Source organism: Mastomys coucha, unplaced genomic scaffold (assembly GCF_008632895.1).
Source record: "Mastomys coucha isolate ucsf_1 unplaced genomic scaffold, UCSF_Mcou_1 pScaffold20, whole genome shotgun sequence".
NCBI lineage: Eukaryota > Metazoa > Chordata > Mammalia > Rodentia > Muridae > Mastomys > Mastomys coucha.
Window position 1 is genome coordinate 131,818,869 of NW_022196903.1, and position 15,706 is coordinate 131,834,574.

At 43.1% G+C, this 15,706-nt stretch overlaps 1 protein-coding gene across 1 annotated transcript in view; it reads left to right on the forward strand.

Moving 5' to 3' along the window:
- Positions 1–8,566, forward strand: part of Dera (deoxyribose-phosphate aldolase) — a 97,676-nt gene extending 89,110 nt beyond the window's left edge. Inside the window, exon 8 of the mRNA XM_031383709.1 lies at positions 7,898–8,566. Coding sequence (XP_031239569.1) covers positions 7,898–8,053 — 156 coding nt within the window. The 3' untranslated portion in view covers positions 8,054–8,566. The remainder of the gene's footprint in view (positions 1–7,897) is intronic.
- Positions 8,567–15,706: the final 7,140 nt, after the last annotated feature.

Consider the following 15,706-nt stretch of genomic DNA (forward strand, 5'->3'; position numbering starts at 1 on the left):
TGGTCCTCACAAAGTGCGCTTCTCTGGGTGGTGCAGGCTGGCGCTTCAGCTGAACCCAGGTGCTCTTCTCTTTGGCTTCCTTTTTCTCCTGGTCATTCTCCTTCATCCGCTTCAGGAAGCTGTCTCTGCTCTTTGAGTGCTTGATGTGCTCAATCCGCACATTGATCCTCTTGGCCAGAATCTTGCCCTTAACTTGCTTGTTTACAATGATGCCCACGGTATGCTGGGTGACATTGTAGACTCTCCCGGTTTTGCCATGGTAACACTTATGGGGCATTCCTTTTTGAACAGTGCCCATTCCCTTGATGTCTACAATATCACCCTTTTTGTAGATCCGCATGTATGTGGCCAAAGGAACAACTCCATGTTTCCTAAAAAGCCTAGAGAACATATACCGGGTACATTGTATTTCTAATGTTGATTATCAACTACAGTGTAGCCCAGTAGTGTATGTGTGTGTGTGGGGGGGGGGCATGCTTCTGGTGTCACGCAGTTGCATTGTTGTTCGATGAAGCTGAGCTCTCAGAGCTGCCCCTCATCTCTTGGCCCCAGGCAATGAGTTCAAAGTCTTGCGGAATCCTTTGCAAGGGGACTTTAATCAGTGATGTTTACATTTTTCTTTCTTTACATGACTATCTGTTGGCTTTTAAACAAGAGTAACAAGTTTTTTTTCTGCAATTCCTTCCCCTCCTGCTCCTCTTGGTGATTCTGTAGGTTTTACATTAAGTTCATTTGACTTTGAAGTGAGATTTAGCTAAAGTCATGATTTCCCCTTACCAGAAATGATCTTATCAGCTGTTCTTCCAGGTGGTACTTAAGTCAGCACATCTAGCCCTGCCCTGTCTTCTTGCCTTCCGAACCTTTGCTACCATATTTCTGAATTGTTATACCTTTAAAAAATAAACCTTGGTGATGATGGTGGTGATGATGATGATGATGAGGAGGAGGAGGAGGAGTGTGTGTATGTGTGTATGTGTGTGTGTGTGTGTGTGTGTGTGTGTGTGATGTGTTTGGGTACCTATGGACCTACGGAGGCCAGGAGAGGCAATCAGATCCCTTGGGGCTGGAATTACTAATGATTGCAAGCTTCCTGATGTGGGTGCTGGGAACTGAACATTAGCCTTCTGTAGGAGCAGTACATGCTCTTAGCCACATGCTCTTTTTTTTTTTTTTTTTTTTTTTTTTTTAAATCTCTCCCCTTTATTATTCTTTTGTGTAACCATTTGGTCTTTTCTATGCCTGGTCCAGTTCCCGAATGATGACATGGAAGATTACTTTTATTTACAATGGTTATGGCCTTCATTTCGGCTTGCTCCCTACCTAGATCTTAACTGATATTAACCTGTTTGTACTAGTCTATGTCAGTGACATGGCTGGTTAGTTACCTTTCCTCAGTTCCTTATGTCCAACTTCCTCCATGTCTAGGTGACGAATCTTCCCGCCTCGGACTCTTTCCCAGCATTCCTCTCTCTCCTGGAAGTCCCACCTATCCTCTCCTGCTTTGCTATTGGCCATTCAGCTCTTTGTTGACAGGTGAATGCTCTTACACAGTGCACAAGACACTATCCCTTGAAGTAGGATTGTCCTTGATTGTCCTCGGCCCTTGTACACCTGCTATGAGCTCTTGCTCTACAAGTAAGGTAGCTTTATTTGGGGTTTTGTTTTTAAGATCATGTCAGCATATTTGGTTTATAATTTTATCTTCTGTATGAAGATGTCTTTTCTGATGAATATTCTTTCCCCTTCTGTTGGTTTCTTATTTGATTTTCATGTGGTGTTTTTGCAAAGATGCCCATTTTTGCAGGCTAGAAGTTTGTGTGTGGAATGCATCTCATCCTAGTAGGAATTCTCGTGTACAGACGTGCTCCTATGACACACAGTTATGTGGCTTTGTGCATCCCTTGCACCTTAGCTGTCCCCAGCTACCAGACAGCAGCTCATGACTCCTTTCTGACGGCCCAGCCGTTCTCAGGAACTGGCTACTTCCCGCATATGCAGCTTGCTAGATGATTTCCTGGTAGCCTCACCTCTCTCCTTTGATGCCAGACTGATACAGGAAATTTCCCTCTGCCAGCCCTCATAGACCTATCCAAAGCAGATCTGGCTCGTCTTCACGGTGCATGCCCTCTACTGGGATGTACTGCCTTTCTGGCCAAGGAGTTGGAAACTGTGCTGCGTTTGAATAGGGGGAGGGTTTATGTATTACATGAGTAGGATTCCAGTTCACTTTGGAATAGGGAAGCAACAATGACTCCTAAGACCAAACATTGCTAAGAAATGGGGTCAGAAGCTGCCGTGCCTGAGGCATCTGTTTATTCAATATCTCACCCTCAGATCAAGCTTATTCTTCCCACTGAAATGTGGAGGGGAATAATAAATAAAACTGATCCTGGGGTTGGGGAGGGCTGGACAGATGGCTCAGCGGTTAAGAGCACTGACTGCTCTTCCAAAGGTCCTGAGTTCAAATCCCAGCCACCACAAGGTGGCTCACAACCATCTGTAATGAGATCCAATGCCCTCTTCTGATGTGTCTGAAGACGGCTACAGTGTACTTACATACAATAAATAAATAAATCTTTAAAGAAAAAAAACAAAACAAAAAAAGAACAACAAAAAAAACCTGATCGTGGGAAGTTGGGAAATGAGTGGCACGATAAATTTCAGGTACTCCCCTGACCACCATAATACCACATTAGAAAAAAAGTAAGGTTTAAGCAATAAACCTTACTTCTAAAATACTTTTAAATACTTCTAAAAAGTATTTTTGTATGTGTATGTATGCTTATGTGTGTATGTACATGTATGTATGTGTGTTGCTTGTACATGTGTGTATATATGTGTGTGCATATGTGTGCACATGTGCATGTACACGTGTGCTTGTGTGAATGTGTGTGTGCATGCATGTGTGCATGTATGTGCTCATATGTGCACGTGTATATGTGTGTGCATGTGTATGTATGTGGATTTGTGTGTGCATGAGTGTGTGCATGTGTGTGCATGTGTGTGTTCATGGGTATCTGTGTGCAGGTGAAGGCCTGAGGTTGTCTATGAGAAACTTAGTCTCCACCTTATTTATTTGCTTATGTATTTACTGTCTGGGTTTTTTATTAAACCTGGAGCTCACTGATTTGGTTTGACTGGTCCTAAGCCCCAGGGATATTCCCAAACCCGGCTTAGCCAGTGCTAAGATTAAAGGCTCATACTGTACTGCTTTGCTTAGCTTTTTTTTTTTTTTTCAAAAAAAGCAAAACAGAAAACTAGACCTTCTGGGAATTGAACTTGAGACTTCATGCTTGCACTGCAGCAGTTTGGCAACCTAGTCAGGTCCACAGCACACAAATCAATTTCTTTGTATGTGTGCACAGACTCCTTCTCAGGCCCCACCTGCTGGGGCTCCTTTAAGTTCATCTGTCAGCTAAGCAGTACCCAAAAGGAAGGTTCAAAATCAAAGACATCTCTCATGCCTTACCCTATAGCAACTGCTGGCCACGGTTCTTGTCATTCTTATAGTAAAATCATTGGCTTATCTCTTCCTGACTTCCTCCTCACTAGCAGGAAGGTTAGGAAGCTACAGGAAGCAGGGCAGGGCAGCTTCAGGCTAAAGGGAGTCGTCTTCCTCAGCCTGATGGGTGGATCTCTAAACCAGAGGGCTGCCAATCTAGGATTCTGTAGTGCAGTGGAGAGCATGCCCATCAGCACGGGTCGCGGGTGCTTATGCTTGGGCACGTGCTCAGGGTGGCTACAAACATGCAGGAGTCCAGGCTTGAAACTGGGCAGCCACAGAATCAGAACATGGTTGCCAATAGCAGGCGAGAGAAGCAAGGCTGGGCAAGCCCACATCCGGGTGCTTGTGCTTTCTTCCTTTACGGGACACCTTATCAAGCCCCAGGCTCTGGGAAGCTCCTTTGTGGCCTGTTTGGCCTTTTCAATGTGGGGAATCTGGAGTTTGCCATATTTTTATGCTGAAGGGAAGATGGGAGAAGTGGTCCACTTTACCTTTGCCTTCTTTTTACCCCCACTTGCTGATCTTGCTAAATGAATTGTAATATATAGAAAAATGTTTGGGGAAATAGTTGTATTCATTAGAGTTACTCATTCGGATGAACCAATAAAAGCACCTTCTGTCTCTCTGTCTCTGTCCGTCTGTCTATCTCTGCCTGTCTTTCTCTCTGTCTGTCTCTCAATGTTGATTCTATGCTTTGAGTGACAGCAAAAGTAATTGTACATTTGAAATCTTTGAAATAAGTTTTAATGCTTTTGGAATGACTTATGAGCTAATGTGCAAAATTCACTCCATTCCATGGTTACCTGTTAGTTTCACTTTCTGAGCTTTGTGGAACTCCTAAATGTTATTAAATTCTGTCTTTTAAACTACAGTCAGTATCTATCTGGTAGACTGATTATAGCATTTGACACACCTGTAGCGAGAGGTTTTGCAAAGACAAGATATTGCAGTTGTGTAAATGCTTGATTTGCACTTTAAAAATTGGATATGAATATTTGGGATATAATATACTAGAATCATGCAAATTTGTCTTAAAATAAAATATTAGTCGGTAAGATCAACCCATAAATGTTTGGTATTTGTATACAGTTTTTAAAATGCCATTTCAGTTGAGCATGGTGGCTTATGCTCTAAATCCCAGAGTTTAGTAAATGGAGGCAGGAGGATTGCAAATTGGAGGCCAGCCAGGTCTGCTTGTCTCCAGGGTTGGGGTAGAAAGGCATCACCTTTCTAGTTTGAAAATCATTTTGCTTAGATGAGACAGTAGTTAACAGGTTTGGATATGGCCCATAAAGTTCACACCCAACAGCAGTATCTGACTCATTTTGCTTGGTAGCAACTGATAATTTATTGTACTTGCAGTGTATGGTGACTTCTGCTCCCTGGGGTTTGTCTGTGTGAGTTAGATAATGCTACAGCAAACCTGTGAGGTCTGTGGATTACAACGCCACTGATGAGTTGAACAAGAGAAGTTAAAGTGACCTCCGGCCACCGCTCATGCAGGGATTTGAAGCCAGTTGCAGTGACAGTGGTGTTTGCACCTTCACCTTGTGTCACAGACTATGAGATACTCACTGGGGCAAGTGGGCACTATATCATACTTTTAGGACTTGCAGAAGGCAATAGCCATGCCCCAAGTCAGTCACTACAATCCAGTTGGTGAGCGCATCCTCTGCGGCCTGGCATGGGGAGGAATCACTCATGGGAGGTCTGTAATGAGCTATGGGAGACAAAACTGCGTCTTCCTTGGGGCTGAATATCACATGAAGTCTTAGTCTCTCCATTCTCTTGGGGCCTAAAATGTGGGTTGTGTTATCTCTAGATTCTTACACGATGAACAGTGATACTGAAGGCTTCTACTATTAATGTTAAAAATGTGAAACACAAACATGCAAAAGCCTGCATGTAACTAAGAGGATGAAAAAAAATTGAGTCAAAAATTGAACTGGAAGATGATCCTCCATGCCATTGGTCTGACTGGGTCCTGACAGGAAACAAGGGTTGTTTAGAAAGATTTCAGAGTCTTGAGACCAGGGCCACAGATGAAGGTCACAGATGTAGACCAGTTTCAGGGATGAAGAGATTTCTGTGGTGATTTGAATAAAAATGGCCCCTATAGGCTCATAGAGGGTGGCACTATTAGGAGGTGTGTCCTTATTGGAATAGGTGTGGCTTTGTTGGAGGAAGTGTGTCATTGGGGGCAGGCCTTCTGGGTCAAAAATGCTCAAGCCAAGTCTAGTGGACATTCATTTCCTGCTGCCTGCCAGTAGGGATGTAGAACTCTCAGCTCTCTCTCCAGCACCATGTCTGCCTGCACACTGCCAGGCTTCCTGCCATGGCAGTAATGGAGTAAGCCTCAGAAACTGTAAGCCAGTCCCAATCAAATGTTTTGCTGTCATGGTGTCTCCTCACAGCAATAAAACCCTAAGACAAATGTGCATACATTTTTCTAGTGAAATCACAATCTTTGTGTGCCTGATGCTTCCAACTTTCTTGAAGGAAACATGAGAAACAGAACCATAGATGCATCACAAAGGCCTTCTGAAGGCAGAAACAGCATCTCGCTACTGTTCATATTCTTGATATCTTGAGTGTGATGGCCTTAATGTCACTTGAACGCCTTTATGTAAGAGGTGCTACAAGACAGGACAATAAGTTGGGAAACTGAATAATTGATGTTTGAGCATGATGAGAGGTTCCTCGGGCAGGTAGGAAGTGTGGGCTGTACTGTATGTGTGGTTGGGGTACCGGGTAGAAAAAGATGTAGCTCAACTGCATGTCCTTTCCTATAAAGGGAAGCCATTACTTTACCACTGCTGGATTCTTTCTTCACCATTCAGGGAAGATGCAGAGATTTATCTTCTTTTAGATTTTGAAATGAAAAGAATATAGATCTGGGCATTTGTGTAATGGCTCTTAATCCTTAGGATTAGGGGGATTCTTACTCCACTATCAAAATTTAGCAGAAAGGTGGTAGATTCATTCAGGGGTGCTTAAACAGTGCTGCCAGGACCTGGGTAGTGGATCTATAGATTTCCCATGAGTAGAATGTTGGAGAGCCCATTGCACCCTATAGGAAGCAACAACTCAAAACTCAATGCTGTTCACAAGAAAGGTGTCCACCACTCTTCCTCCCCTTCCTCTTCCTTTTCCTCCTCTTTTCTTCTTCTCCCCATCTTCCTTCATATTCTCCTTCCTCTTCATCCCTCCTACCCACCTGTCTTAGGGTTTCTATTCCTGCACAAACATCATGACCAAGAAGCAAGTTGGGGAGGAAATGGTTTATTTAGCTTACTTCTACATTGCTGTTGATCACCAGAGGAAGTCAGGACTGGAACTCAAGCAGGCCAGGAAGCAGAAGCTGATGCAGAGGCCATGGAGAGATGTTTCTTACTCGCTTGCTTCCCCTGGCTTGCTCAGCCTACCCTCTTATAGAACCCAAGACTTCCAGCCCAGGGATGGCACCACCCACAAGGGGCCCTAACCCCTTGATCACTAATTGAGAAAATGCCCCACAGCTGGGTCTCATGGAGGCACTTCCCCAACTGAATCTCTCTTCTCTGTCATAACTCCAGCCTGTGTCAAGTTGGCACACAAAACCAGTCAGTATACCACCCAATTCCACATTGTTTTACTTCTATTCAGGGGTTTGAGAGGTTATTTCTTAGTGAGTTACCTTTAACTCCTAGTAGAGTATGCTGGAATAGGCATTGTTGAAAGAGAAAATAGTACTTGGAAAATATATAGAAGTGAAAATTTTGTGCGTTTGAGCAGGAGTGGGATTCTGCATGGCTTTAAGAAAGAACATCTCTGGACAGTTGAAGTGTATGTAGGGTTGTCTCACCAAAAGCTCATGATATACCTAAGAATCAGATTTCATTCTTCGGACCTGGTGATTCTTAAAAGTCCAGATGTCACTATAGAACACGAAAAAACCTGCGAGGGTACTGACTTATTTATTGTCCTTTATTCTCTCATGAATATATATGGAGCTTTCTAGTAGGCACACGGAGCAATAGATTGACTGCAGAAGATACCAGAAGGTACAAATGTTATATAAAGTGTCCATTCACAAGACAGAATGTGAAAAGATTTGCCTATTGTGACATGCCTCACTCTGTTTTTTTTCACAAATAGTTCTCTTTCAAAAAATTGTTATGACAACTAGATTTACTATTAATAAACCAAGTAGCAAATTGAACTACACTTTATGCTTTATATAATTTACAGCACATTAACTATGAATAAATAACAATGTATTAAGATCTTTAAGAAGTCCTGATACCAAAATGTTTGGAAGATGGCTGTCATGGAGAGGGGAGAATCTTGGGGGATCTCTTAATGGGAATTACAACAAGTCATATTTGATACCTAATTCTTTAAATATTACAGAGATCACCTACTATTACTATAATACTTTCCTGTGAAGCTTATGGTAAGTGGGTTTTGCCCTCAAGACACCTTTTCTATTGTTCTTACGCAAATTGCTTGTCTATTTCAAAGGAATTAATCTTGCTAATAAATATGGCCTCCTTGTTCACCACCTAACAGGTTCCTTTTCTACCAAACTGCATATGCTTTGTTCTGCTTTTTGTTCTTAATTCTCACTATAAATATGAACAAATGCAGTTACCAATAACCATGCCACAGCCTAGCTCTTTTACTTTCTTGAAATCTTCTCCACCAAATTAGTCCATTACATTTAAAGATTTGTTTATATATATTTTATGCATATGAATCTTTACATGGGTGGGTGTGTGTGTGTGTGTGTGCCTTGTGTGTACAGTGCCCATGGGCACCAAAAGAAAGTATCAGATTCCCATTCCCTGGAAATGGACTTGTGAGCCACCATGTAGATGCTGGGAACCAAAACCAGGTCCTCTGCAAGTACAGCAAGTGCTCTTAGCCACTGAGTCATCCCTTCAGCCATAATCCATTACCTGGGGTTTGACTCAAATTTTCAGGACATGGGCAAAATGTAGGCAGAATTTTGGCTAGGCTCTGCTAAGCATGGTTTCTTGTCCCATTCCCAATAAAGACTTTACTTCCATCTGAGCCTCCATGTTTTTGTCAGCATTCTTGTCTTCTGAACTCCCACAAGAAGTGTCCACCAAGTCTATGGCACTCTAGGCTTCCTCTAGGTTGTACCTATACCTGTGGAGACCAGCTCCTCAAGGTGGGCTTTACCTCTGAAAGTTTCCAGAAATACCTTCCCTACAGGTGGTTCAACAAATATGGGCCAAACATCAAATTTATGAATTTGTGGTTTCTATCAAAACAATAAGAATATGTGTGTGCTGATAAAACGATTATATCACTGCATGTATCACATTGGGCTTCCTGGTTACAGAGAACAGAAACTGGACTCATGTCAAAGTCAATGTCTACTGTTTCTGCATACTGAGATAAGAAAGGGAGTTATAGCCATGCACTCAGACTTTGTGCCATCAAAGTCAGGGCCCCATGGCAGTGGTTCCAGACTTTTCTCTCATGGTCTTTGCTGCTACTTCTGGCTATATCATCCCCCAAGGGTAAGTATTTTCTCTGTATCCTGCCTTTGCTTCGTATCTTCTATCCCATCAGGGCATCTGTGGTCGTCTTTACTCATGCATTTTCCGGCACTTGGGTTTTGTCCTGCATTACTCTTCTCATTGTCTAATTCAAACACACCTGTGCATGCTCATGAAGTCAAGAAAAAAGTGTTGAGTGTCCTGCTCTCTTACTCTCCCCATTCTGTCCTTAGAGGAAGGGTCTCTCTTTGCACCAAAGCCATGTTGGTACCTACAAGCCCCACAATACCAAGGTGCCAGGGGCCTGTGCCACCACACTGAGCTGTTTATGTGCTGCTCCTCAGCATGGAAAGTGCTCTTACTCGTCAACATCTCTAGTTCCTAACTCACATTCCTGAGGGAAAATCTGATCACACAAACTAAGTGTCTGTTTTCTGTATGAACCGCACCATCTTAGGGACTGTGTAACCTCTGAACGGCTGTCTTTGGTTAGATAGTTCCCCCAAGATTTTGCATTTATCATGCATGAAGGTATATAAGGTATACTGAAAATAACTGTCTCCATATGATGAATCACTTGGAGCCAATTTCTTGAACAGGGGAGTGAGGTTGCAATACCTCGGAAGAATAATGCAGGCTCACCATTCTGAGCTTCAGCCTGTTCAGTAGAAATACTCTTCCCTCTGTACTTAAGAGTAGATAGAACTCTGGAAGACCATCTTCCAACATGCCTGCAGCTGCAGCCATTATTAGGTTGAGTGATCAAAAACACATTTTAAAAATCTTCCCTATTCCCACTTATTATTTATGATTTCTTTCACTCAAGATTACATCTGTAAGATGTGTCCATGGTGGTGTATATCAAAAATTTGCTCTTTTTTTATTGTTGAGTAGGATCATATAGTAAAAGATCACTAATCTATACATTTGTCTGTTAATGGAAATTTGAATTATTGCCAGTGTTAAGATTTGAATAAAAATAGGGATACCAGTGTATATGCCTTTTGAAAATCATATTTTTGGGTAGTGGGGTCATGCGTGCATGCATGCACACATGCCTAGAGAGGTTAGAGGACAACTTGAGGGGTCAGTTCTTTTCTTCCACCATGTAGGTACTGGGGATTGAACTTGGGTCATTAGGTTTGGAAACAAGTACCTGTTGAGAAACCCCACTAGCATTAAAAGCCTATATTTGGTGTATATTATCATGTCCTGGAATCATTGTGTGGGTTATGTTTAACTTTGGAAGAATTTCCACTCTCTTCTCATGCTCCTACCAGCAATGAATCTGTGGTCCAGCTGCTTCATTATTGCCAACCTTGCTGACCTCAGGCTTTTTAATTTTATCTATTTGACAGTCTATAGTTATTTCATTGCAGCCAAATTTGCCTGCCTTCCTTCCTTCTTTCCTTCCTTCCTTCTTTCCTTCCTTCCTTCCTTCTTTCCTTCCTTCCTTCCTTCCTTCCTTCCTTCCTTCCTTCCTGCCTGCCTTCCTGCCTTCCTTCCTTCCTTTTTCCATCCACATATCCTTCCTTTTTTCTTTTTCTGTTTCTTGCTAATGCTGTTTTACTTGCTAACTTGCCTTACTCACTTGATTCCATGGCCACAGTCAAATGGAGATGCTATTACTTAAAACCAAGCACATGAAGAATGCACATGTACCTGCTCCAGACAATTTGCACACTGAGTTACCTTTATCCCTATGCAGCTGCAGGCACAATGGCAGACATACTTCTATCACAGGATACTGTGTGAGTTTGTGTCTCATCTGTGCATTTTTTCTTCTATTATTTAGCTGGATTTAGCACCAAGTAACTACTCTCTAGATAAAATCCTCCTGATAATTTATATGATAATACAAAGTAGAGCCTATTTCAGATTGCTTAATGCTTTGTCTTTAGTGCATGTCTTCCTTAGAAGTGCTTAAAGCCTTTGAAGTTAATATTCACAACATCTTTGTGAAGTGGGTAGGAAGCTGTGGGAGAAGAGACTGGAATTCCAGAAAGCAGAAAGACGTATCCCAAATCTCAAAGTAGATCATCTCAAGACTGTCACTTGAATCACAGCCTTTGCCCCAGCCCATCTGTAAGTAAGCAAGGCAACTTACCTCTTATAGGGTGATAAAGGTTTCAAATAAAGTCAGGTCGCTTCACAGGCTGATATAAAGTTAATACAGATCCCCACCCCATCCTTCAGCATAGGAAAGCTATCATGAGCCCAGCCGTGGAAAATCCCCGTGGATGTGTGCACTGATGGTTGTAAAGAAAACTAGAGTCATTCTGCCCCGCAGAAAAAGATGTGTGAGAATTCAGTAATGTAAAAAGAGCAAATTTCAAAGAACAATGCCCAGAATCTCTCCTCTCCTACACACATAAATATTTTCAAATAAGGAAACTCCAGGTTTTGAGAAAAACAACAAAGGGAGAAATAAGACCCTTAGCAACAAAGAAATAAGACACCAGTGTTCCTGGCTGCTCTCTGCATCTGAACATACTGCATATTTAAAGAGCTGCTCTAAAGTGATATATCTGATGCTTAGCAACTGTGTCAGAATCCACACACCCAAATTGGTGCTTTCTTTCCTCAAAGAAGGCATCTTTGGGATGTGGTGCATCTACTTCAATGTCACTTTGTCACAAATAAAAATATCTAGTGGGAAGGGGGCAGGTGGCTATTTTGAGTGTCTCCGAGGTTTCAGGAAGACACTTCCCAACATCTTCCTTGAGTCCATCCCTACACGGACCATATTACTTCAGTCATTCTCTCGTCCTTTATTGCTTAGGCCTTGGGCTTGACAGCTTCAGCCCCCTCTTACCCCAAGACTCTGTGCAATCTGGATTCTTGGGGTTATTAATAAAAAAGGTTTATTTATATTTTTACTTTTATCCACTTGTGTATGTGTAACTCTGCTGTGTATGTGTAGGTAGGTGCCCAAGGAGGCCATAAGAGGGCATGGAACCACACATGCCCTGCCCCAGACCTGGAGTTAGAGGTGCTTGTGAGCCGCGGGACATGGGTTCTGAGAACCTAACTCCAAACACACAGAAGAGAAGCAACCTGCTACCCTTGTGTTTTTATTTTCCTTCTTCATTGACCCATAATACAGATGCATATTTATGGAGGAAAGTGTGATGATCTAATATGTGATCATAACTTATAATGATCAAATATGGTTATTTAAGTTTATACCCTGAAATGTTTGTCATCTGCTGTCAGAATCTTCAATATTCTCCCTCAGTTCTTTATAAAACACACAGTAAATTGCTGTAAACTAAAGCTACCCTCCTGTGTTCCAGAGCACAAGCATTTGGACTTAAAAAAAATGTCACCCGCCTACTTTAATGACACTGCTCAGGGTTAGTTCCAGGATTTGGAAGTATGTAACAGAGTCCAGTGTTTTACCACATGCTGTTGGGAGACAGTAAGATTAGACTGGATGGGGAGGGCAAGGCAGCCCTGACGGAAGGGATCTGGAGGTCTAGTTGGCTCTGATTTTCTCTGCATCAATAAGGCTAGATCACAGCCACACCGTGGGTAGAGGAGAGAGGAAAGACAGGAAGTTACATTGTGTTTTCTCTTCCCTAGGTGCACTTAGCTGAGGCTTCCCCACTGGGAGGGAGAAAATAGAAAAGGCAACATGTCAAAGCTCTGTAGCTGCGTCCTGAAAATCTTACAAAGGGAGTCAATTTCAAAAGGCACAAGAAGGATTTATGACTTCAGGAACTTCTGTGAGTCCTTTTATTAGGCCTGCACATCTTCCCCATCTTCATGATGACATTTCTTAGCCCTTTTCTGGAATTTTTGCTTTGTTTTGTTTTGTTTTGGTCAAAGTGGGCACCTGTATAATTTAGAGATAAGGACTGCAGGAATGGGCTGGTTGACTCCTGACTACATCTGTACATGAGCAGCGATGCGATTCTGCTGAGGGCTTCTCTCCTGCAGCCAGTGAAGGAGTCTTGGATGGCTTCTGACAGCTCTGTTCCTTAGGAGTTTTATTTGTCTTCTTGATGCTCTTTGTGAGGGTGTAAATCGGCATCAGCACCTACAGGCAACAGCATGCTGGCCTGAATAGTTCTACAAAAGTTATTTGAATGCTGGGAGATGGCCCTGGGCACATGGCTTGGTCATCAACTCAGGAAATGGTGTAGGCCTTTTCAAGCCAGCTGGGTAGCCAGCATTTCATAGTCACTAACTTATGAATATGAAACTCTGGAGGAGCTAGTCCAGTGTTACCTGCTTTCCCTAATCTCACCAAGCTGGTGTTAACGCCATCTCCTCTGTATTCCAACAGAAGTATGCCAGAGGAGGGAGAACTTAGCTAGCCAAAACTACTCTGAATGACTCCAGCTATACACACATACACATACACAAACACACACTCACACACACACACACACACACACACACTAACTCACACACACTCATATACACACACACTCACATACACACACACTCACACATGCACTCACACACACACTCACACACACACATACACACACTCCCACCCACACACTCATACCCCTCCCACATGCATGCACACACACTCACATACACACACTCACACACGCACCCCTACGTGCACACACACACACACACACACACCCTTCCCACATACATGCACACACATACACATACACACACTCACACCCACACACCCACACCCCTCCCATATACATGCACACACACTCACACATACACACTCACACACACCCCTACGTGCACACACAAACATACACACACATGCACACACTCACACCCACACCCCTCCCACCTACATGCACACACACACACACACACCCTTCCCACATACATGCACACACATACACACACTCACACCCACACACCCACACCCCTCTCATATACATGCACACACACACACATACACACACACATACACACACACACATACCCTTCCCCAACAAAGCACTTAGTAGTATGGACACTCATCTGCATTCAACCACATGTGCACCTCCCCTTAAAGAAAGGCCCATGGTCACTCTGACCCATAGCCTCTTTGTGGTCAAATGCTAACATACCTTGGAATGAGGGGCCATGGGCTGATGCAGGCTAAGGTGATTTTTAGTGCATACCCAGTAAGATGAATTATATACTCAAAGTTAAATTTTAACGGAAAAAAACTATTAACCATTTTATGCCTAAGCATAATTGGGTATTCATATGATCAAAATCAAGTTCAATGTGGGAAAGGGCATGCAGAATGAACAGAGCCTGATGCCAGCCCAAGCCTGTCATCAAAGTAGAAAACCACCCATAGCCTCTCTTAGTAATCAGTTTGCCTACCTCCACACTCACTAAGGACAGCTGGACACATACTCCTGAGTACTCAGGACCCACTGACGAGTCGCGATACATCTATTCTGAACTTCTGAATAAAATTATTTTCTACTCTGGTTTTGTGTGTGCTTCTTCAGTTCTCTGAACACGCTGCCATGTACCTATGATACCTGGTCCAGACAGAGATTACTGGCAATACAACAAGAGAAACAAAATTCAGAGTTGCAAAAATTTGGCAACTAGCTTCTAGTACAGCAGTTCTCAACCTGTGGGTAGAGACCCCTTTGGGGGTTGCATATCAGATAGCCTGCCTATCAGATATTCACATTATGATTCATGACAGTAGCAAAATTACAGATATGAAGTCGCAATTAAATAATTTTATGTTTGGGGGTCGCCACAACATGAGGAACTGTATTAAAGGATCAGAGCATCAGGAAGGTTGAGAACCACTGTTTAGTGGCATAGACATTGTCCAGCACATGAACTCGCTGACTGCTGAAGTCCTTAGGGTGCCTCCATTGTGATGGTCTGAGGTTCTGTATAGTTTGGTGAATTCTCAAGATCATACACTGGAAGGAGTAGCCTGAGTATATTATCACTGGTAAGAAATACACACACCCAAGGACACGTGAGCAGAGCAAAGAATTTAAAAGTCAGTGGTAGCAGGGTCTGGAGAAGGGACTCATCCACTGAGGGCACTTGTTCTTGCAGAGGACCTGGGTTTGGTTCCCATTTTCAATTTATTTCCTAAATGGTAGCAGAGCAGACATATGCAGTTTGACTCAAAATTCCTGCTTCTGCAAGAATAGCTTTAACTTTCCCACACTCTCAAAAGTGTGTGTGTGTGTTCACATGTGCACATGCCACCGTACGTGTGTTGAGGTCAGCAGACAATTTGCATGAGTCAGTTCTTTCATTTCACCATGTGGGTCCTGGGAATCGAATCCAGACCCCGGGGATCGAATCCAAGTCATCATGCTTGGGTTGCAAGCTTCTTTATCCACTAAGTCTCCTGACCCGTCCTTTCTCTCCCTCTTAGAGATGTATTGATAGTAGCCAATATTTCCCAAGTGCTACATAAAACTAACATGAACATTTAAAAAAACTATTATTTGCATTTTCTCTTGGGTGAGTTTCTGAGACCAAAGCAGCCAGCCGGGAGGCACAGGCCCCATGACTCCCAGGGGAGCCGCAGGGCGGCTGGGACACGATCCTCTCAGCTTCCAAGTGACAGAGGAGGATCAGCGTCCTTCTCTGCCCCTTCCCTGCAAGTGGAGGGCCTACCTCCAGAGAGCGCCTTAAACCAGAGACTCAGGCGAGAGCCTCCATTTCCTCTCTGGTGAGTTTCTAAGACCAGAGCAGCCAGCTTGGAGGAACAGGCCCCACAAGTCGC